We start from the raw sequence: 25,152 nt of genomic DNA, 5'->3' as shown, positions 1-25,152 counted from the left end.
ACCTCTTCCACCAATTCTCTTTACTTCCATCCTCTCCATCCACCAGTTCATATAGTTTCCTTCGACCATTTGTCTCATAGAATATACTTCGCAGACGTTTTATGCAATTCTGCTTAATAATTCAACAGACTGTTGCATGTTTTATAGCGACCCCATTGTAAATATCAGATTTAATAACAAGTGTTTAATTCAATGCCGCTGAAATTCGACAAGGTGGCATTGAGGTTTAGGAAGCTGGGGAAGAAGAAATTGTTTTTTTTTTTCTCGCTTACTTCATAATTTAAAATATCGCGAGGTATATAGGAGTGAGCAGTTTTACCCAATACCGTAGGATACACCGAGATGACATATGCGAGAAATTGAAGGAGAATCGAGCGGTAGTACTACGTGCTACTACGGTTTATGTCGCAACATACTGCGAGGAAACTTTAAGAGATCGATGAATAGTAGATACTTTGCCGAGTCTCGAAGTTTATCTCACGCTAGAATCGCGGGCTTGTTAGAGGACCACCCGCACTCTTGCTATTTGCGCGAAAACTGCGTAGATTATTTACTACCTTACTGACGCGAAACTTTCACGCAATTCCAGATCGTCCAGGTAGCATCTTCGTTCGAATACGAACAATCGACCAATTATATTATTCTTCTTGCTAAACAATATGACATTTCCAAGACAACAACAAAAAATTGTATTTCTTCATTCTTGATTTATCCTTCATGATCTATACGAGTAGGAAAGTGGATCAAAATTTCTCTTATGGTCTTCCAACACATAATCCTAATCATTCTTTTCTCCAAACTTCTCGTAATAATAAAAACAAGCTCATTTTTTGTATTTTCATAAAGTTTTATTAGATATATAAATTTGTCGTATTTTTTTTTTTTTTTTTATTATCTTTGAAGTCGGTTCCTATGCTTCCGTTAAAGTTTCCACTATATGCTTATACTAGAATCTTCATTCTTGTCACAGCATTGAAGTCTCATATTTCACAAAGGTACAAAAGACTGATACTCGTGAGAAGCTTCCATTAAGATGTTTTTCCCTCGAGACATAAAGATTTTTCTGAAACGTGAATTTCATTCAACGTAAATCGTACAAACTTGTTAATTATACATATATGCTCAAGATTGACTTATGGGTGTCACTTAAACGAGCAGTATGGCTATAAGGAAAAGAATTTATTGGCGCCCGAGTGACGTGTGGTTTTGCTTCCCATTTTCCTCTCAACCCATTGCTGAAACCTTTACGTTCATTCGTTCGTATAATTATTTTTCTTGCGAAATATCACCGAGTTAGCTGTAATAAAATATTTTTAAATCAATTTGCTCTAAAATTAGAAATTTGAGAAATATTACATAACTGACTTTAAAGATTTAAGTAAAAGAAATTAGATCAAGACCTTGGGTGTATTTGGGTGTCAATGAGAGTAGGATAGTACTTTAAAGTGAGATAATTTATTGGCGCCAGCATGGTGCAATTTTACTTCCCATTTCCAGTTAACGCCGTGTAGCCCCCTGGAAGTTTCGTCCTCTTCCATCTCTCGATTTCACTTTTGGCGGCCGCGCTACCAAGTCGAATCCCCCTTTTGCCGCTCACAAACGAATTGCGCAACCAAGCCAACGAGTACCACAGCGAGTACTTACAAGCCTGCAACAAGACGCATGCGCAAATGCACGAAAAGGGCTCATCCATTGGCGTAGCAATCCCCCTCCCCCCGCATCTCGCCGTCATCACCAAAAACTTTTTAACTCTCGTTCAACGCAAAAATGCAACAGACTACATTTTAAATGACCAACTTCACCCCCTAGACTTCCAGAAATTAATTTTGAAGGAAAAATTGTAACCTCCTATACAATAAATGACGTCATCATGCATAGTTAATTCAAGATTTCTCTGGAGAAATGTATTTTTTTTTATAAATATAGTAGACAAAAAGCGCGCTTGAAGACGTTGGTTTATGTCCTTTGGTTAATTTCTACGTAGCTTCCTAAAAGGCTCTTCCTGGTTGTCCACTAATTCCAAAAGGTTTTTCATAAAGGATCGTGAAACTTGTTTATTTATGGTATACAATAAACCATTGGTGGGAGCGAAAGGAACGTATCGTAAAACATCCATGTGCGCAAGAATAATTAGCAGGAAACGCTTATTGTTTAGCGGCTTGCCAAATGGATACATCAGTCGAGACGAATGGCCAATGATGCCATAATCATTAGCAATTGACGCGAAATCGCGCCAGAAATTACAACACTTACAACATTTGCACTTTCTCGAATGACTTCTACGCAGATGCTGTGGCTTCCTCGCCCATGCCTGACCCTTCTTTGTTCTTCACGCTCAAATTATGCAAAGTAACGTGTTCTTAACCAGTATTAGTCTAATTTGGTCAAATTATGTATATATCCTTAGCTCGGCCAATCGATGGAAATTGCAAAATCAAGCCTTTAAAGCTCTAGAGAGTCAGAGAATGCATCAACGATGAACACATTGATTTCGTAATGGTTCGTGCGTTTCAAGAACTTGTTAAAACCTTGTTGAATCATCCGATCTAGGAGCGATCTGCTAGCTGTCACACTGAGCGAAAAAATCGTTTGGATTTAATGAATATACATTAAAATGAAATAAATATCTGCAGTGAATACCGCCATTGAGCTAATTTATTTGATTTTAATGAAATTATTTGGATGAAATAAACCATGTTTTTGAAATATTTAATTGATTGGAAGAAAAATTTATTTGGTACAAGTAATATTTATTACGAAGAAGAAAATATTTAGTAGAATTCACGAAATATTTTATTGGATTCAACTAAATTTATTCAGTTAGAACAAATATTTGATACAGTCATCCAATATGTTTTTGAACTAAATATATATTTATTGGCAAATATGCAAAAAATGTTAAACCTACATGAATGTTCGTTAACGTGGAATAAATATTTCTTTAAAGGAATAAAATATTATATGACTATAACAGATAGTTCTTTGAAGCAAACGAATATGCGATCATTCATAATAATTATTTACTTGTAGCATATAAATATTTATTGGAAACAACTGAATATTCGTTTATTTCAAAGAACTCTATATTACAGTCATATAATAGTTTATTCCTTGAAAGAAATATTTATTCCATGTTAACGAATAGTCATGTAGGTTAAACGATAATTGCATGTCTACCATTTAATATTTATTTGGTTTAAAAACATATTGGATGACTATAATAAATATTATTTACGACTAAATGAATATTCGTTCAAGCCTAAAAATTATTTGACTACAGTAGTTTTTTTTTAATTGTAAAGAAATGAATATTCATTTAGTTGAAATCTATATTTGTCAGTCATGTAATATATTTTTTAATGAAATGAATATTCGTTAACATATAATAAATATTTCTCTCACGGAATAACATATTAGATGAATCAAATTAAAATTTCATTTAACTAATTGAATATTTGGTAAAGTACAATAAGTATTTTTATGCTATAGCTAAATATTTATTATACACAAACGATTATTCTTTTAGTTCAAAGCTGTATTTGTTACAGTCATCTTATATATTTTTCAATGAAATGAATATTCATTGGCAAATATGCAAAAGTATTAAAATGTACACGAATATTCGTTAACACAGAATAAATATTTTTTTCAAGGAATAAAATACTATATGACTGTAACAGATAATTCTTTGAAACAAACGAGTATTCGGTTGTTTCCAATAAATATTTATATGCTACAGATAAATATTTATTATACACAAACGAATATTATTTCCGTTGAAATAAATATTAATTTACAGTAATAATGTACTCATTTGAAAAAAAAATTATTTCTGATATTTCGTTTATTACACATTAAGTACATTGTATTTATTATATTGCAAATACTACACATATCTTGCCTCTAACTTATACAGTAAATTAATTAATATTATACACTGTGCTTGATTATCTGCTCTTTCAATTATAGTAACAGCTTCTTATATTATGGAGAATCTTTATTAACTAGGTAAACCTAACACAATCGGCTGAAATAAATCTGTTATTAATTTCAAATGGTTAAAGTACTTACGTTCTATACTTCTGTTGATTTGAATGAAGAAATTGTAGTCGGTTATTTTATCTAATATCATCCTGGATAAAATGTGAAAGAAATGCCTAGCTGTGTATATGTAACATATGTATTTATGCAGAAAACTTACATTTTAGTGTTGTTCGAAGTCAGCTTATATACAAAGCACCATGAATATGAATCACTTGTGAGAAAGACTCTCTAAATCTGCCATCTAGATGTGAAACATTAAACTAAATCTTAAATAAATATTATTTTGAATCAACGCAATTTTATGTTCAATACTACGACGGAAAACTTATGTTGCTTTAAATATTATTTGATTCGGATGAATTTTAAAATTGTTTGAAATAAATACAAATTTCTTCATATTAATCATTATTTGTTGGAAAGAAGACAATTTTTATATCTTTTTTAACCAATGTAAATATATATATATATATATATTTGATTGAAAAATTTATATCGAAAAGCTATGTAGATAAATGATTAAATGAAGTAAATAGTAAGCTGTTTGGAAAATGTTATTCTGTAAAAATTAGTCTGTCCGTCTTCCTTGTAACAAAATTAATAAAATGTTCAATGTATCTTAATATTGAAGGTTTGATCTTAATGAATAATTAAATAACATTTATTGAAAAAATGATTTATTCATAGAAACATGAAGTACTACAACAGTAATATTAATACAATTATGCTTGACAAATGAATCACAAAACTGAATAATTGTAGTTACCAAATGAAGTAACGTTAAATCATTATCATAAAAATTTGTAGAAATACAACATCATAACATTAACTTTCAATTTGAATCAATTTAAGTAAATCAAATTATATTGATAATTTATGTACAATGTACATACACCTTGCCACCTGTTATGTTGTGAAAATTATAAGGAGAGTAGTCAATTAAATCTTTTTGTTTGATAACTTCCCAAGAAGTAGATTCTACTACTTCATATGCGTGTAAGTGATTATTAAATGAAATAGTAGACATATTTAATACTATAAAATAAATTTCTCTATCCTCAGTAACAAGAACGTATTTTATTTTTGCAAATGTTAATAAAATGTCATTGGTGTCTACAATAAGTGCCATATCCGGTTGATATTTTGTACCATAAATGGTTGCCCAATTCACTAAGCAGTTCTTTTGATTTATATTTTCTGGAATTTTATGTTTGAAAGTACTATAATTTAAAATACAACACAATTCTTTCTCAAACACACACCCTACATCAAAACCATCACAAAATCCCTCACATTTTAAGAAACGATAATTCAGTTGCATTTGATGCTTTATGGCAATACTATGTGAAGCATTTAAACGTGATGTGATAGCTGAAGAGATATTTTTTAAATCTTTATGTTTTGCCTCATATCGCAATGAAGAAATATGTTTAATAGGTCCATACTTCTTAATAACAAGAGAATAGTGCAATAAAAAATGATGCTTTGGTTTTAGAGTTGTGGAGAACAATTGCAAATATAATTCATTGTGTTCAAAAATTAAATTAGAAAGCAATTTACATGCTCCATCACTAATTACTGGAGAAAAAGTAATGGAAATTATTTCTCGTAATAGTAACCATAATTTCCACGCCTTGTTATGCACCGGCACTAAATCGCCAATAATTAAACCGAAACCACGTACTAAACACAACATTTCTGACGCCGAGAGTATTAAAGAAGACTTTTTAAGAGAGCTATTACAAATAGAAGGTGGTTTATTTACACTGTTTTTACATCCAAAATCAAAAAAGGCAATTCTGCTATTCAAATTTTCTAAAGTAAAAAACTTTTGTACATTTATTAATTCGTTTAAAATATCTCTCATTTCGTATCTGCATATTCCCTCTAAAATATCATGCATAATGTCAAGAGTAATATTTTCTGTTACATCGAAACTATTTAAGGAATTAAAAACACATTTATTCACGATCCCTCTGGTATGATTCATCAAATCCAATCTGTAATTATCTTTTGTGCGTAATAGTGTGATATCTTCTTTTAATTGTGTATCACGAGTTGATTTATCTGCTAAGCATACACGGCAACAATACGAAGAGTTGAAACTAGTCACAAATCCAAGTATTTCGTTTGCTGCTAAATTGTCCCCTATAACGCATGCCACAGCAAAATAAATCTTTATCTCTTTTCCGGAAACATTGATAGTTATGCCGTCCTTTTCCAATTGGAATAATTGATCTATTAAGTTTCTCAACATTACTCTATTACCTAATTTCTTGTAATGAAATGTATTATGGAGTTGGACAACGAAAATATTCTTCAATGAACTACTATATTTATGTGGAATGCAAGATATACAATAGTATATACCACCAATTTTGTTTGCACCAGCATGTGACCCTAAGGGGTTATTTATCTCGAAATCATCAAAGTATAAAGTTAAAGGAAAGACAATTTTTCCAAAAAATTTTTTCTCAATATTTTTCCAAACTTCTCCATCTAAAATTGAATAATAATTATTACGTTTACCTCGTTTTCGATATTCAGAAGATATTGTATCAAAAACGTTAGGCAATTCTAAAAATTGTATTAATACAGGTTTCATTGGAATTGCTTCTATGGTTATATCTTTAAAAATTACATTATTCTTTCCCTTCATTCTGACAGATTTCATGTAGCTGTCAACTTTATGTGACACTGGTGCTATATAAGTACCATATTCCTTAAAATATTTGAAAATAAGGTATTCAGACTTTAAAGAATTAAAAATTGTCTGTACGATATTCGTCAATTCTGAAATTTTAATTTGATAAGATACATTGCCATATAAAGATATCTCTTGTAATAAATTACTAAATGTGCCCTTATATAAATCAAACAAACTTTCAATAACTTCCGTAGTAATGCTTCTCGACATTTTACAGAAACTATAAAATTTTGCAACAAACAAATATATATTTTTTGAAATTTGGTCAGAAACAGAATTTTTATTAGTGTTAACAGAAATATTTCGGACAACATCAATGATATGTGACGAATCAATCTCATTAAATTCAGCTTCTATTTCATTATTGATGTCTACAGAATTATGTTGAAGGCAAGGTGTAACCATTTCACTCGCTGAATCTATTGTTCTATAACGTTGATGTTTATTTTGAAAATGCTTTTCATACGAATAAATAGAATGGAAAGTTCGACTGCAATTCTCAATTTTGCAATTACAAGCTTCGTAGCGCAAACTATTATGAAACAGCTTCACATGTTGCCTGAATCTTAAGTTATTTTGAAGCTCCTCGTTACAAAATGGACAAAGAAACATTTTATATTATTACAGATTAATCATTAAAAGCTCACGAGGTAAATAAATGGTTACGCGGAAAAGTAGAATCTGTAGTAAAATTTGACATTATATTTATCAACTTTTAATGTTTCATTATAAATTCATATTTCGTTAGTGGACGCAATTTGTTAATGTCAGAATAATTTCTATACTGTTATAGGGAAGATCCCACAAATAGCAAGGCTATTTACAATAGTAATTTTCATACACCACCCTATTTAATTTTATAATAATAGCAACATTAGAAATAACGTATTTTCTACACTCCTACAATTTAAGCTGTTTTAAAGTTGCTCGTTATAAAATGGATAAAGAAATAATTTTATAGCATTAAATGTGAATTGTTTATAGTACGCCAAGGCTATTAATGGTAGCGTGCAATTTATCTAAAATTGGTAAAACTTAAATTTATATTTATCACATTTATAATACGATTTTTCATTAATTCGTATCACCTTCTTGGACGCAATTTATGATGTCACGAAAATTACTATATATATTTTTACAGGGAACATCCCACAAATAGCTACGCTATTTAAAATAGTAATTTTTGTGTAGTATTACTACTAACTTTATTCAATTTGTTATAGCAAAATAACTATCTTTCTAATGCTTACATGTACGAAACCATTCAAATTAAAATATCAATTTTTAGGACATTTACTCAGATATATTCTTCATATCGTTCATTAATTCAGTTACGAAGGGAATATACTTATCGAATTTAGTCTTAATTTGGAAAAAGTAGTATTGTATCAATTCCCAAATGTGTTGACTCTCTGGAGGATACTTGATATTCAGTACAAAAAATAATTGGAAGCAGATGTTAACAGCATCAAGTGCAGATGATACTTCGTACAAAATGTCATCAAGAGTTATATAAATTTTCTCAACTTTTGTCAATGTTGAACCTAATACAATTATCGATGGCTGCAACGGTATTTTATATTCTTTCATTGCATCTCGTCTTTTTTCTATCAATAAGTTAATATCACCTGCAATCTGAAAATAATTAAAATTGAATTAAACAAAAAAATACTTTTTTTTTCAGCATTTCACAATTTTTATTCCTATTACGAATGTTAAAAGATGTTAATATTTGTATTTTGCAAATGTCCTTACCGTTACATGATTTATGATACTTTTCCTGCACTCGTCAATGGATGGTTTCCAATTTTTTTTCGCGCAACGTACCCTTCCACGAGGTGGTAAAACGTGAGGTAATAAAAATAATGTAATGATAACCATAGAATCTGAAAATTAAAATTTCATAATGCCTTTCATAATATAGACTATTTCACGATCTACTTAAAGAATGGGGGCTGCAACATGTCATTACATTAGAAAGTTGGAAAACAATAGATTAAAAATTAAATTAAAAGAAGAATTGCATTTTCGAAGAAAAACTAATTATGAAGGGCTACATTAATCTCACCGTCATTCAAATTATTGAATTTTAATAAATTATTTAATTGTTGGGTTTCAGTATCCTTCTTATCCATTGACCGAATCAATTGTAACAACGAAACAAAAGTTTTCCATGCAGTCAGAGATAAAAATGAATCTGTTATTTGTAGCTTATTAAAATCAAATTTGATTAATTTATATGCATGGGGATGTTTTAGAATAGGCCAATCCTCAATCATTTTCTCAATTGTAGCATCATCATGTAAAAATTCATTTCGTCTTAACATGTAAGAACATTCCCAATTGAATTCCACCATATTCCAAGGTGCCAAATTTCTCTTTAGCCATTCCTTGCTTTTATGCTCATCTGCTAAATCTAAACTTGTAATAATTTCGTTTAGTATTGGTAGGGATTCACATTTTGATAGTATAATTTTTTTTTATTAATTTTACTTGTCCAACAAATTATTTTTACTACGAAATACCTTCAACTTCTGTAACAACGTCTTTTGTGCTGTCGTCAACATTAGTTAACATCTTAAATTGATGGAGACAATTTCGGTACTTATTTACCAGCTTACCACGACAGGGAATGGATTTTTTAAAACCTGAACATTTTTTTTTTATAGCCGGTACGAAATAAACTTCCTTTTCTTCATTAGGAAAAATTTCAACAATACTGTCGCTTACATTGGATAAATCAGTAGAACTCAATTTACTTACATGAAAGGAATAAGCATTAATTGATAATCACTACACTTAAAGGAAAAAAGAAAAAAAGTTAAAGGAAAAATAAATTTATTAATTGGTTACCTGTTTGAAGTTTTAAGAATTTCCGGAATAATCAAATCGACAATTACATTCCTGTTTTTACTTGTTAAAACCTTTTTTGTTTTATAAGATTTTAAAATAGCGCGTCCCTTCAGAGATTTGTTCAATATAGAATGAACTTTATTTTCTTTATTAATATTAAAATCGCCTATGAAGGTGTTTTGTCTTGGAAAATCATCTTTTTCAATATCCGAATCAGTAGAATTTGTAGTTTCGCACGAGCTTTTACTATATGTTTCAATTCTTTCCTATTTTATATGTAAAAATTGAATATGTAGTACATTGAGTGTTTTTCTATGCAAAATGATTAATAATTTAATAGGATACCTGAGAGTGAGAAGTTTCTTTCAGTACTACATTATTCTTGTATGCCTCTTTCCACTTTTCCACGAAAATAATTCGTACACCAATTTTAGGTATAAGTTCTTTAATTAAATCATCATTTAAATTTTGTAACGATTTCTCAGTTATCTCATTATCTGCAATTAAATAATTTGCAAATTACCGTCTAACGTATATTGTTAGACCTCTTTTGGAAATATTAATTTTACTAGTACATACAAGTGTAATTTTTAACTAGATTGTATTTTCTGTAAATGCACATAGTGAGTATTTAAAGAAAAATAACATACCCAGTAATGCATAAGGATTTTGTTAGCCTTTATAAAGTCTGAGGGAATACCTCCTGCATTACTGCATCTATTATTTGACATCAAATATTACTATGTTTGAAATCTATTACTGATAACATTGTATTGGAAAAAATGGTAATTATAGAACAGTATAAATACTAAAGCTTTGTTATTAAGTACCTGCAAACGTCTGTATGAGATCTTGCAGCCCCCAATTCCTTAGCAATTCTTTTGTAAAGTCGTCCATTGCTCTTACTTTGCAATTAAATTTTTAATATTTATAATAATATATTTATCTGCAATGTAAATATATTTTCACGCATTATTAGTGGATGTTTCGAAAAACATTAAAAAAATGTGGCCCCTTATTTACGATCGCCATTATATATTGTTTTCAATATTTCGTAGTATTATTTGTATAGGCCGTCCAACGGACTAGTCATATTTGCATAATAGTAACGCATACTGCTTTTTGTAAAGTAAACAAATGAAGAAAATTCAAATAAAAAGTAAGCTCTGAGAGATGCCATGAAGCAGTATTAATATTTCTTAGTATATACATTTTGATCAACTGTTTCAACACAATAGCATTAAGAAAAATAATTTCTATAAATAAACTATTGAATTTATTTTTCTTCATAATTATCTTTTTGGTCTCTACTTTTGAGCAAATTAACATGCATAAGAAAGTTTATGCAAGAAAGTGAAAAGTATAACTTGACCTTACATACTTAACTATTATTAGAAAACAGTAAATTATTAAAAGGTATCAATAATGGATTAAATGATGAAACACTTACGGATTTCTCTATATGCGCTGATTAGATGATCCTCTAACTTTCACTGAGTCCTAATATCCAAACACAATTACAGGATTCAAATACGCTGCAACATTACACACAAGTGGTAGATGTTCCACACTGCCCTTCCTTCTGTTGTGCTTGTCTCTTTTCGTTGTACTCTTCTACAATGCTCCCGAAAGGATCCGAAGAAAGCCGAGTTTCGTCGAAACAATTACTTTCCCAACAACTAGATGGCGCTAACTTTTCAAATGTGTATTGCTGGTTATACTTTGTTTTATTGCAGACGCACAGAATGAAAATGTAATGGATAACTTGTAAACTTGTTTAAATTTTACGTTTGGCATAAAGAATGTATTAAATTAATACGAGTTAAATATAAGATAAGTAAGTATTTGCTTGAAAAAAAAATTAATTTTTGCTTCTCTCTTTATAATAACTTATTCGAATTAAACACTATAATCATAGAACATAAATGCTTAGGGATATCCCATAATAGCAAGCTATTAGCATTGATGTGCTTCGATTTTATTTATATGAAAACTTTATTAGAAATATATACATGGAACTTAAAATTTACTTTTCCGTTAATATTATCGCCGTCTAAGGGGAACAAAGGAACCAAGAAACCCTTGGTTGTAAATGATTTCGACATTCATAAGACGACGATCCTTTCGATAAGGCCTTGCAGCTGTACCTCCGAGGTACACACGTACTTTACGCTCAGGAGCATTTCCGAGTACTCGTTTGATGAAATCGACTGTTGGTCTTCCGACATTAGGACATCCCTCAACATCCAAAGTTTGAAGACATAAACAGTCCTGTATTACACCACACGTATCTTCATTTGTAATCCCTATGTTTTCACGGCATATTAACATTTTTAATTTAGGCAAACGCACGAGAAAGTAGCCACCAACACTTATGTGAAGTAGAGACATGTTTAATGTTTCGAGTCGTTTGAGTCTTCCCAAAGGGTCTAGAGCGAATTGTTCTCTAATATTTGTACAACCTGCTATATCTAAATGTTCCAGTTTAGGCATAAATTGACCAATCTCCCATATGAACATATTGTCAACCCATCCACAAAACTGAAGGGACAAATCAGTTATATTTACAAATCTCCTTGGTATTGAAATCTTGGCATTCAAATTATTGAGCGGTATCTCAAAGTAATCCAATATATTTCCATCGTCATCATCATCTTCGATATTCATATCGTCTATTGCTTCAAGTTTTGGGTTACAATAATTTAAATGTAAGATCTTCATAGTGTCACCCAGTATTTCATTATTGACCAGGGCATGTATAATAGAGTTCTCAAATTGTTTTGGCCGTACTATATACAGGGCTCTAAGTTTAGAAAATGATGTAATAGCAATGGTAAGATGATGGCTTCTCACATGGGATTCTTCCAGACGCAACTCCTCAAGACTATATATCAGACCCAACAGGCAAAATCCTGTAATATTTTTACCAAGAGAAGCAAAATGTGTCAATTCACAATTTGTAAAAGCTATGCGCAGATCCATATCTATTTGACCTTCACAAGCTCCCAATTTTAAGATCTTCAAAGATCTTATTCCGCCGGCTAACTCTCGTATAGCATTGGACCGTATAGTAACAGAAGTTAGGCACAGCTCTTCTAATACCTTGGCTGTCTTCACCAATATAGATATTAACTGAGGTTGGAAATTAGTACACAATGACGAATCTACGTTTACTTTGCGTAAATAGGGCCCACAGCGTTGAACTAACCAATAGAATGCCTCCTTCGTCACTTTCTTGTCTTCCCAACGAGAGTCATTTAGCTTTAGCTCAGTTATTTCCCTCATAGATTTTCTCATACCTTCTCGCCAGCTACGACATACAATTTCCATCCGTGACCGATCTGCAAATGGTAGATAGGTACCTATTATTGCAATAATATCCTCCGGCAACTTTCGTTCTTCCGGTAAATTGCAACGTTCAAAAGTACCGGGAGAAGAGCCCAATATCTTTTGTGGTACGATCAAATTTAGGTCGTGCCACAGATCAGCCCGTAAGACACGTATTTTTCGATTGTGTACTATCAGTGGCACATCTTGTACAGCTTTCAATGCTGCCGATGTCTCTTCTGGTGTCCGAAATGTGATAAATGCTGTATTACCGGTTGCTTTCCTTAGAACCACGACATGAATTGCTCCGTACTGACTGAAGAGTTTAAGGAGATGCAGCTTTTTCGTTTTCGGATTCAGACGGGTTACATACAGCCTCCTTGATTCCGGGCCCTCTCCAGAACATTGTCCTGCTATCTCCATGTAGCTATTTATCCAATTGCACTGCACGTTAATGCAAATATGCCGTTAGTCACTTCCTTACTAAGGTGATAACATTCAAAGATCCACAATCTGTAATAAGTTTTATCTATTGAATATCAATATATAGTTACACTGAAGCATCAGAAAGCTACTATCGAATTTACCGAAATTATAATAAATTGTTAAAACGATGATTATTACAAAAGCCATGTTGTGTTTGTATTTTTTTGACAAATACACGCTTGAAAAAATTAATTCAATTGAAATAAATCTTTTATGTGAATAAATAGCCACAACAATTTTATTCCATTGAAATGTAACAAAATGCAAATAATATATCTAACACTAAATAACAATGTTCACGGTGTGTAATATCAGCAAAAATGTATTTTAAAAACATGACGTTTGTTCAGTGCAAGTATATCCTTCTTAATAATAGTGCTACTTTCTTTATCTATATTCATACTTCCATTAGCAGTAAAGATTTAAACTCAGACGTTTCTAGGAAATACCAAAAATATTAGAGTTTTGGTTTCTATTTATACAAAAATACATGTTTTTATACAAATTATCAAGTAATGTTGGGTATAATTGTAAATGAATTAATTGTAGCAAAAAACTAATATTACCTTTATGTCATTAATAAACTGCGCAGCTCAATAATTGATAATGAAATAAATTTTATTCATTTACTTCAACACTTTATCCTTCTTGCGCTGATTATAAATTTATTTCCTGAAATATATTTTGTTATTCGTATCCACACATATGCATACTGTGTATGTATTTATTTATTTAAATTATAATATACTTTATGGTTTTTTTGACTGGCAAACTCATGCATAACTGAAACTGTTTATAAGACTTGGAACAAGAACAATGTCATACAAAAACTATAAACTTTTAAATAGCGAACTCTCTTCTAAACAATTTGACAGCATTGGTCATGCGTAACCCAGCAATAGCACAATAAAAGTATTATATCGAAGACTCACTATTTATATATATTTAATAGAAATGATGAAATCACTAATTCCAATTGTTATATACCAAGTAATAATTACTATCCTCTTCCCTTTTAACTTGGCTTGGAATTTTATAGTAATTATACCAACGTTGGAAGTATTTAGGGCTATCCCACTATTAATTATAATAAATACTTCCCAGGTTAGAACAAATACCTTTCCAATGCTAAATGCAATAATAAGTGTTTGTGGTTATTCCAGCTAGTGAATATGTACAGAATCGTTCTTCTCCCTTTATTGTTACACTGAGGCTGGAATATTATGTAGCTCACTCTTTAAGTCACTTTCTTCCCAGAAAAACTATTTAATTGGAAAGAATCTGAAATATTAGGTTATTAGATATAACATAATGATCAAGAAGTTATTGGGAAGCTATTTTTTTTTAAAAGATTGCGGTTTACCACATTTGAAATAACCGTTTACTGCTATTACGATAATGCCGGCCGAAACGCACAAACGTTGCTACGAATATATTAATTACTTACGATTTTAACTGTTGTCGCCAATAACTTGTTGCCTTCTCCTCCTTTAACTTCAATCTTTTAGCAAATAGTACTAACGAGGGAATATTGAGGGTTATCCCACTATTGAAAACAATAAATACTTCCCAATTGGTACCAAGAGTGCTTTTCCAAAGCAAGAGCTGTTTATTAACTGCGTAGTTGAAGTAGCTAGTAAAAAATGTAGAGTTCTTTGTTCACTGTAAAACTTCTCTCTTTTTCTCTCTCTCATTTCTTTACTCTAACTCACAAGATACTGCGTCGCAATTTTTATTCACTTTTCATTTTATTAATTAATATTTCGTACAGAAAATGGTAGGCCGGCGACTCATCATGTGCTTATACAGTATGGAGTTTTTCGGGACTTCCCCACTCCTCTCAAATAAACCGACGAGTCGCGGCTAGCAACAATAGTAACTAGCGAGTCTTGCAAGCTCGATTGAGGGGTTAGGGAGGGGAAATTTCCGTAGGTTCGGAAAGTGATCGTTTGGAGGTAACTTTCATATAAGAATTGTTCGGAATTAATGTGAAATCATTCATTTACATTTCAGTTTGTTTGATTCAAATAGCTTTTAAATGAAAATCAAACAAATATTATCTCTAAATTAAAAAAAATATTTCAGGGAAATATTAAATATATTTATAATTAAGAAATATTTGAATTTACTCGTAACGAAAATAAATAATCAATTAAAATTAAAACTATTCGTTTGAAATATAAACTTCGCGTTTATTTTGTGGAAATAAACTGATTTCATTTGAAACAAATTTAAAAAGATTTTGGTTTAAACAAATATTAATTCTCACTAAACGAATATAAGTTTATATGCAGTAAATGTAATATTTTAAAGCAATTGTTCCTTTCGTTTGAATTAAACATATAGTAGTTGCAAACAAATGCAATATGTTTTAATTCAATATATATATGTTTTTGATTAAGTATAACTGTTGTCTTACATTGAGTTCAAAGTTCATTTGATGTAAACCAAAAATATTTACATTCCACAATTGTTCGCTTGATGTAAATAATAAAATTTTTTGTTTCAAAAATATGTGTTATTGAATACAGAAATTTATGACAATGTTTTCCAGTTATTTCATACGAGTATTAAGTTTCATTAATCGAAGCAAATATATATTTAGAAGTAAGAAATATATTGTTTCCTAATTTTAACAAAATTAATTTTCAGCCAAATAATTTTTCTTTTCTATTAAATGAATATTAATTTGAAATTAAATAAAAAGTTACTTTTGCCTTGTGATCATATATTTAGTTGAAGAGAAAACATATTTAATTCATTCAATAACACAATGATTTCACACAAAGAAATATTGATTTATCTAGTTCAAATATTTATCACTTAAATATATTCATAATACTAATAATTTTGTTGTTTGAAGCAAATAAATAAATATTTAAATGAAAATATTATTTTTTCGCCGTGAAAATTGCCTTCTAAATGAATCACTTTATTTCAATCAAATAAAAAAAGTTTTCATTTGAATTAAATATTTTTTTGAATTTATTAAATTTGCATATTTCTTTAATTCAATTGTATCGTATATTTGACATAAACAAATTTATTTATTTAAATTTATTATTCGCTTGATTATAATGAAAATTATTAGATTCAAATAAATGAAAATCTAAACAAACGCATTTATTAAATCCAAACGATTTTTTCGCTCAGTGCAAGTTTTGCGGAAAATCAAAATTTTTATTTATTTAGTCCGACCAAGCGATATGGGTCTTTTACAGTATATATAAATATGGTTATATTTAACAAATAAGATTCTGCCATAGATGCAAAGGGGCTCCTGTAACAGATTGAGAGGCGGATCGAAGACGAGACGAGGATGATGCGCAACGCAATGTAGTAATAAAGAAGAATGAGTACTAAATATTATAGCATAAGAATCGAAGCTTTTTTTCTCATTACGCCACTGTCGAATCGGACCGAGGCGTCAAACTGGCGGATCGAGAAAAAGGAGGATGTGGAGAGGGGATATGTATGACGGGAAAGAGTGGGTGGGAGAGGGGCGAGGACGCTAAAAACGTGAGGAGAAGTGGCGGAGGAGAGGCAAGGCCGTTCTTTGACCCGAAGCGTGGTCAACTCGGCGCCAATTTTTCGGGAACCGGTCCAGGGGGCCCCTTGGAATTTTTACAGTCACACTTGGCCACCTGCCCCTTTCCCTTTCCCCCTATCTTCATCCTTAACCGGGCGCCAAGGGCGAGGAAATTTTTCTTACCATTAAAATGTCATAAAAAATTGTTGTTTATACAAGTCCACTTGATATAATATAAGAACATTCACAAGCATAAGACATTGTGTAACTTGCGTAATTGTAAAATACTGCATATATTATCTCGTAAGAAAAAATTTCACGCATGAATCAATAAACTAATTGAGTTTCTATCTGTGCAACTAGAGGATTTTATATTTGATTTTATAACACTTTTAGTTTTAGAAATTGTAAAAACTCTATCATTTTGTATGTTTTGAAAATGGCCTTCAGTATTTTGGAGCGATCGAATTTAATTTTTATGCCGAAATTAAATTTAGTTGGTTTTTCGCCCAGTAAATTGGAATAAGGTTGAAAAACAACAATGTAATTTTTATTGCTGTGAGAAGATTGTTAAATTAAAAATGCAAATTTGTCGTGTATCTTAAACTAAACCTCTTTGCAACAAAAGACAATAGGTGAAAAATAAATAGGCTGTGACTGAAAAAATTAAGCTACTCTTTTTCTTCGATTCAATCTGGTAGCATATTATATTATAACTGTTAATATTAAAAATCGTGAGCTAGTGCACGGATTTGCTTGATAATGTCAGCTGTGCGGAGGCTCGCCTGTTGAATCTCCGAGACTCGGAGGGATAACCTTGCATAAAATTTAATCTGCGTAAAATCGGAATTCTGCGTCGAGCTCTCATGCAATTTCTTGTCTTGCTCGCCTCGTTGCGTAATTCTTGTTTTCGGCCGATTCGATTCTACATCGGAACTTCTCCCCTTGTCCCATCCCCTCTTATCCTACCGGTTTGCTGCGCTAATTTTGTCCTTATACCCATTCTCATCTCTCTTCCCTATGATCATCTATCACCTATCATTGTCATACTAAATTACTTCAACCGTTTCACGATTGGTTCATGGAGAATTGATATATGGACGAGGAAATATTTCCTATTGAGTATGATACTCTAGGAAATCTCCATTTTATGCAAAAACATATTAAGAAAATTGGAATATTAAATTCGGTAAATATATATGTACCGTTGCAGGTAAAATCGGATCTCCATTAGTGAGTGGATATCAGAAGAGGATATGTGACTAATAAGAAGCACTCTACTAGCCATAGTCAATTATCTGGCTCATCGTTATTCCTTCCTTGAAGTTGTTACTATAGAAACGACAATGAAATCCCTGTCATCGACTCGAGAGTAATAAATGCACGAGTGGAATAAGAAAGAAGGCTCAAATGATCGGATGCCATCACTACCGCACAGTAATAACCACTTCTGGTGAATGAAACGACATTCAAAGCTGCACTAGTCGAGATAATTATCATCTGAAATCAGCTCCATTTTCTCGCACTTCTTTCTTTGTGCCATTCGCAGGATCCATTAACATATATGTTAAAATGCAAAGGGCTGGATGAGCTACTAATCGCGAATGTCTCTCTACTTAATGGCCGATGATATAAGATTGCCTTCAACTAGACGATAAAAATATTTCGTTAAATCGTCAGGTTTTCGGTTTTTCTTACGCTTTGACCGTTAGACATTTGCAATTGATAGTTTAATATTATACAGCACGAAATGAATTTGATTTAATTTTACGTAGAGGATAAATTTCACGTTAATTGACTATATCGACTAAGTTAAATGTTTGTTCAACTTATCGAAGCATTTGATCACGAAAGGACTGATTTATTGGTGGAAGGAGCAAGATTATTTTTTATGTTTCTTGAGAATGAAATGAGCACTCAAATTTAGCATGAGAGCAAACAATTCGGAGGGCTCCGTGTAATTCGGATATCATTCTGAGGATACAGCCACGATCTCACCGTGTCTTCGCATTGATTAGGTTAAGTCAAGGCTGCTCCGTAGTGCTGCTTTAATATTCATATCATAAAAAAGCATCGATGTTACGCGATGAGACAACGCAAAACTCTACTTAGAGGACGTAAAAACCACTCGAGATACTCGAGTAGACCTCGATGGTAATTTTAGTTGCACTAACCTTACGATTCTTCCTATATTCAAACGATACTTCAATTAGTTATTCCAGAAGGTTTTTTTATTCAATAGCTAACTGCTGCTAATAAAGTCTGTTACCAAATTCCACTCCGTATCTTTATTATGTTTATATTTTGATGACTCTATAAGCTTGCATTTATTATAATTAAAAAATTATTACAAATGAGAGCAGAAAAGACCACAACCCTTACCATTTTAAAAACTTTTAAATGTTACTGCTCAGAAGTGAATTACAAATTGCTAGTATAATTCCCATCTTTTAATGCTTCCTAAACTACATGAATGTCGCGACTTGTTAATTTATATTATTTTAGCAAATTCCCATTAGAATGGGATCATTCGAAGAATCGTTCAATCTTGTAGGAGTTTGTTCCCTTTCGAGGAATAATGGAAGGTAAAGAGAAAAGAAGGCGAGTAGTCAAAGTGAGAACAGGGGATAAAGGAAAATGAAGGAGAAATGGTAAATTCCTGTTTATAGATGAGCAATTTTTGCAAAGAAACAGTGTTCGTTGCAAACTCGTTATATCAGAAGAAAAAAATTGATGTGTATATGTATTTGATAAGAGAGAGAGAGAGAGGGTGAGTGAAGATGGGAGGGGGGGGGGATTTCTGAGTGCTCGGTGCCAAGTAAAATTCCAACTGACACCGTCGATGACATTGGAGTATCGTCGTTCTTGTCGATCGTAGTCCAACCGACACGATCGAAGGCTGCATCGAGCCAGCCGAGAACCGATTTATTTGGCGCTTCATCGGAATCCTTGATACTAAGGATCGGCCCCGCGCACCGTCAACGTTGCGCAATCGAATAGTTCTTTCGTTACTCACTACCGACCAATATACACATATATATATATATCGCACGTATCGTGCAAACACGTATTGATACTACGTAAGATTTTTGGTAAAAATTCCACAAATTCTTCGCCAAACTCATTTTTACTTCGTTCACAACACTTCCCGTATGTCATCCGCTTTTCATCTAATTTTACCTCATCTATAAATATCAAGAAATTATGATAATTATCATACCACCTACCGATTCTCTATAGGATTTCCTCAAATACTTTGTTTTTCTATTCTATTATATAATAATAATAATGTACATTAGATAACTGCCTAATCGAGCTCAAATTATTTAATTGAATTATCTTTTATCAAGGCTCGCTTAAACCTCAGAATAGTCTTACAAGTTTCACTGAAAAATGTAATATGCATCTATAATTATTGGTACTCTCTATGGATGTAATGAATTGCACGAGTTGACACTATCTTTCATCGGTACACTACCTTAGCCTCAGTTTCATCCTTTTGTTCTACGAAATCCAAGGACAACTCTTAACTTCTAACACGAGACCGGCGTCATCAGTCATCATGCAGCTACGTACATTATAAGCCTGACGTTCTACATGCATTAACGAGTTACTATTTTTCTAACCACCTGTTTTAGCAAATTCGAACCTTACTGGCAACCTCCCTCCCGTATTGCAAAAGAAGTTTGAAAACTCTTCATTAGTTTAATCACCATCGTATTTATACTACGATCCACTGGCTCAAAATCGATATTTTTCATTCAATAAATTGTGTGATAAAAGATCGAGTCATGAGGAAAGTTTCATGATTCTTATTAGTATTCGCTTAAACTGATTACATCACGTTGATCATATCGCGAGTACTTTTCCTTATCAGATTTAGTTTAACGGCACCAGATTTTATGCAAAGTTTTAATCTACGAATAAATAGGTGGAAACATATTTCTTTCGATCTAAGACTATATTCAATTCGCTCAATTAAATATCCAGCTTTCTGCAAGTGCATAATCTTACATTCTTTTTATAATCCCCCACTATTATCATCATTCTTCATCGTACTGTACGTGTTTTCTCATCGAGAGTATTATCTCTGTGTTTCTCTTATTTTTTTCTCCCCGATTTTGAAGCGATTAATTTGCATGAACCGCCTAGGATCGTTCTGCGATTGGTCGCAGTATCTCTTGAGCAGCATGCACTTTCAGCTCCCCTCGGCCGCGCAAAACGATCGCTTACGCGACGCGTATCGATGTCATCCGTGACTGCGCGGCTTCTCACAGGGATTAATTGCAACATCGATGCGTCCTTTCAATGTCTACGACCTGAGATCTCCACCGGATCTTCCAAGAAAATTATCGACGCCTCATACTTAATCTTTAATCCTTCGTCAGAATTACGCATCGATTTCTGCTACCCGTTACACGGATTACGAGCCACGTGAAAATAAAAAACCACACAAAAGCAGGAGCAGGAAAGAAAGAAGAGAAAAAAAGTGAAAAAATTAGAGAAATATCCTAGCAATCTTGTCCGATTGATTAGCGGCCAATTAAATGGCTACGATGCTGGCAATTCAATTATATTCATTAAGCTTCTATTATGATTGCTTCGATCGCTGTGAGTATCATACATTGTACGAATGATTGTTATTTATCGATATCTTTTTTCTTCCATGAGACGAGAAAAGGATTCGTAATCGTTCATCATCGCGAATGCGGCAGATCCAGTGGAATTACGAGAATTGGTTAATTAAATGTTATCTGCGAGTCGATTGCGCTTTAAGGAAGGGAAGGAAGGGGAAGAGTATAAATATTGGTATATGGATGGATTAAGCGGATCCGTGTAATTCAACTAATTAAATACGCATTTTCCTACGGAGTCGTCATGGACATTACGTCTTCTCCTCTCCCGATAATCTTCCACTTTGCTAACGACAAGCTCGAGACTGGTAGCCATGATCCGCTTCCATGCATCGATGCACTCGCCTAGCCACAGCAATCATCTGCTAAATCCAACGAAAGATGAACCGTCGATTCCTTTTCTCTTTATCTTTCGTGCACTCTTGTTCCATCAATTTCGTCCATCCTTTACCTAGCTCGTATCTTCGATATCTAATCTATTACTGCTGGTCATTATAACACAAGTTGAAACCTTCGGATAAACAAAGCGATAGCTGAATTCTCCCTAATTTCATTGAATATGTACTTTCTTTGTTTCTGTATGTATACACTTATCTTCATCACCCGCATATACTTGCCTGCTCGGTTTCCCTTTAGCTTCTCCCTATTTAAACAATTACAACGCAACTTACGACACCCGAAGACACGCTCCGTAGATCATCTAGGATTTTCGGCGCGCGAATCCGCCTTAATTACCAGTCCTGAGTGAGATCACTTTCGGTTTCCGGTGAAGCGCGCATGCATAATTAGCGCTAAATTACCGAGCTACCTTAACCCCAAGGTAGTATACTTATTTCGACGAGTGTAGGTTAAGATTAGAAACCGACATTAACACCAGAACTATCGAGCTAATAAAAAATTTACCGATCGTATGTTATTTGTTTTCCAATTACTGATTATCATAAAAATCTTATTGAAATAATTTAGAGTGTTCTTTTTATCTTAAGCAGATGCTAATTTAACCGGTAAAGTACTTTTGGCTGTATTTTATTGAAAAATTAAATTTACAAGTTAAAGGAATCAGATAATATGTAACCGGTACCTTTGGTGCTTATTACTGATTATCACCTCGTATGTGTATTTTAACAAAACTGCGCGAAAAATGCGCAGCAACAATTTTCTACGATTATTAACTATTACCTATTTTCTTGTAAGTACAAATAGAATTAACATGGGATTTTGATGAATTTTGCAAACGTGTCCTAGTTATTCTTGGCCTTTGAACGAATCGTTAATGACGCGTATTCGCATGATCCGGTCTCTCACGCATTAACGAAAAATCACCAACTCAAAACTGAATGCAGTTAAGAAAGGATTCGTAGAATGCAGGGTCTTTGTCATTGTCGAGTGACGAGCCGCTCGTTACTTTCCAATGGCGGGTCAGAGGTGAAAGTCCTGGGCCTTCTAACTCGTTCAAGGCCGCCGGCCAAGGTCGCCAGTAATTGCAGCTATACTCGCTAGTACGTACACACATGAAATACCGGAGGTTATAGACGAATTGGAGCATGGAAGAGCGCATCCAGCGAAAAACTCTCGCAGACACTTCTTACAAAAATGGTCATTTTACCCTGGCTTAAACTGGAAGGTCGAGAGATCCGTCCATCCGGAACGATCGATCTTCAAGCGATTCACCCTCATCAACCAATCTTTTTGCAACTCCATCGATGATCGATCGATCCTACTTGTAATCTCTAAACAAAAAATCAATCGCAGATTTTAATTCACCTTAAATAGTATTCTTAAAAGAATTTTGAATCATATTATAAAACGTTTCATCAAGGAGCAAAAGGTTTTTTTTAATTGTAAGGATTATCGTAACTTTCGGCGTGGATCTAAATGGACTTTTCTACTTTTTGTTATAGCTACGAGTACCATTGAAAGTAAATTTCACAGCCAAGCCAAGAGACGTTGCTGTTACAATTACGAAGAAACATTTGACTTGCGGCGTGAAAGGTCAACCACCGATCATCGATGGCGATTTCCCATATGAAGTCAAATTGGAGGATTCCACTTGGGTCATCGAAGACGGAAAGACTCTCTTGATCAACTTGGAAAAGGTAATCATTTTCTTCGATATTGTCTACTTAATTTTATTTTTTGCTTGAATAGGGAAGTTAATTCATTAATTTTATGCTTTTCGTTACGAAATATTTATGTGCTTATTGATTATCAAGATGATATAAAAGAAGAGAGAATGTAGTAATTCGGTGATGTATTTGATGTTTTTACTGCGATTGCTATTTTTGATATATTTATTAGCTTTACGATTTACATAAATCGAATCCAAAAGTCAGCACGATTTCGTCATTAGAAGCCCTGAATCTTGGCATTCGCGCTTTTTCACGAGTGACCTTGAGACTGAACCTTGAAATACAGGCGGTTTCATCGAATCTAAAACCCCCACAATCAACGGTGACTGGAGTTAAGTCTGTATCGAACCCAAGTTAAACAAAAATCAATGAACTGTCGTGTCCTTCGTACCCCCGTGGAGAAAAAAAGTTTAATCGGACGAAGGTTTCGATATTAATCAAACGCAGAAAATCGTCCTACCCTCTTTCTGTTGCATGTCACACGAAGCTGCCAGAATAGCGTTTTATCAGTAATCTTAACTCTTAACAAGCTTGTGGTTAATTAACCGAGTGTTGTTATCCGAAGCTCATACTCGTCTTAATAATTTCCGGATCTTTAATTCGTATTATTAGCAGCAGGTCATTTTCAATCAGACTTCTTTGTTATAAACACGCGTTACCTTGTGTTAAAATAGCAATAAAATGCAAAAATGTCAAACGACTCGAATTATGAATGTAATATTCTTCGACAGGTGAACAAGATGCAGTGGTGGGCCCATGTAGTGACTTGCGATCCAGAAATTAGCACAAAGAAAGTCAATCCGGAACCTAGTAAATTATCTGATTTGGATGGAGAGACTAGAGGTCTGGTTGAGAAGATGATGTACGACCAACGACAGAAAGAGCTTGGTCTGCCAACTTCTGATGAACAGAAGAAACAAGATGTCATTAAAAAGTATGCAACTTTATACTTAATTTTTTAAAGCTTATTTAGATATGTTTATACAAAAATCTAATATTTATTTTTTAGGTTCATGGAGCAACATCCAGAGATGGACTTTTCCAAATGCAAATTTAATTAAATAATTCATTAACAAATGTGAAATTATTTATCTCGAAAACGCGAAACTTTCCTCTTTGTAGGTGTAGAAAAAATCAATGTTCTGTTCTCCTCTCACTTCGATCTTAGATTAAATAAGCAATAGAATTAAGTTTTATTACACAAATTAATTTAATTATTATTTCTTCGCAATTAATTTCATTGTTAGGTTTATTTAATTTACATAAATTTTTCCTTTATACACCTATAAAGAAATGCATTTCATTGAATTTTTACTTTCAGCTACAATTAAGTAAATAATAATATTAAGTTTCGCTTTATTTCAACAAATAATTGAACATTATCTCTCCGAACACGATTTAATCTCAGGTTTATTTATACATTTCACTTATTTACATATTAAACAA

The 25,152-nt window shown here is 32.5% G+C and overlaps 2 protein-coding genes across 7 annotated transcripts in view; one reads left to right on the top strand and one right to left on the bottom strand.

The window, feature by feature from the left end:
- nudC (nuclear distribution C, dynein complex regulator) overlaps positions 1-25,116 on the top strand; it is an 87,616-nt gene extending 62,500 nt beyond the window's left edge. For both annotated transcript variants that reach the window (XM_066730210.1, XM_066730211.1), the window contains 3 exons: positions 23,479-23,673; positions 24,438-24,640; positions 24,716-25,116. In XM_066730210.1, coding sequence (XP_066586307.1) covers positions 23,479-23,673; positions 24,438-24,640; positions 24,716-24,767 — 450 coding nt within the window. In that variant the 3' untranslated portion in view covers positions 24,768-25,116. The remainder of the gene's footprint in view (positions 1-23,478; positions 23,674-24,437; positions 24,641-24,715) is intronic.
- Positions 8,041-15,493, bottom strand: LOC136775729 (uncharacterized). 5 transcript variants are annotated; one of them, XM_066730760.1, is made up of 8 exons: positions 11,052-11,647; positions 10,432-10,547; positions 9,947-10,098; positions 9,602-9,867; positions 9,274-9,506; positions 8,817-9,164; positions 8,504-8,634; positions 8,041-8,383 (listed from the first exon to the last, which is right to left on the bottom strand). In XM_066730760.1, exons 2-8 carry the CDS (start codon positions 10,496-10,498, stop codon positions 8,042-8,044), a joined length of 1,539 nt encoding a protein of 512 aa, XP_066586857.1. In that variant the 5' UTR covers positions 10,499-10,547; positions 11,052-11,647; the 3' UTR covers position 8,041. The 5 variants fall into 5 exon arrangements, 1 of the variants encoding a protein (XP_066586857.1); XR_010822981.1 differs by lacking the exons at positions 8,041-8,383; positions 8,817-9,164; positions 9,274-9,506; ... (1 more) ...; positions 9,947-10,098; positions 10,432-10,547 and adding exons at positions 13,030-13,441; positions 13,981-14,695; positions 14,862-15,493 and having other exon boundaries at positions 8,524-8,634; positions 11,052-12,963; XR_010822980.1 differs by lacking the exons at positions 8,041-8,383; positions 8,817-9,164; positions 9,274-9,506; ... (1 more) ...; positions 9,947-10,098; positions 10,432-10,547 and adding exons at positions 13,981-14,086; positions 14,347-14,695; positions 14,862-15,493 and having other exon boundaries at positions 8,524-8,634; positions 11,052-13,441.
- Positions 25,117-25,152: the final 36 nt, after the last annotated feature.

Source organism: Prorops nasuta, unplaced genomic scaffold (genome assembly GCF_024137725.1).
Source record: "Prorops nasuta isolate Cenicafe-Biocafe unplaced genomic scaffold, Cenicafe_Pnas_1.2 PNAS00008, whole genome shotgun sequence".
NCBI classification, from domain to species: Eukaryota; Metazoa; Arthropoda; class Insecta; order Hymenoptera; family Bethylidae; genus Prorops; species Prorops nasuta.
This window is presented reverse-complemented; position numbering and strand designations above follow the sequence as displayed.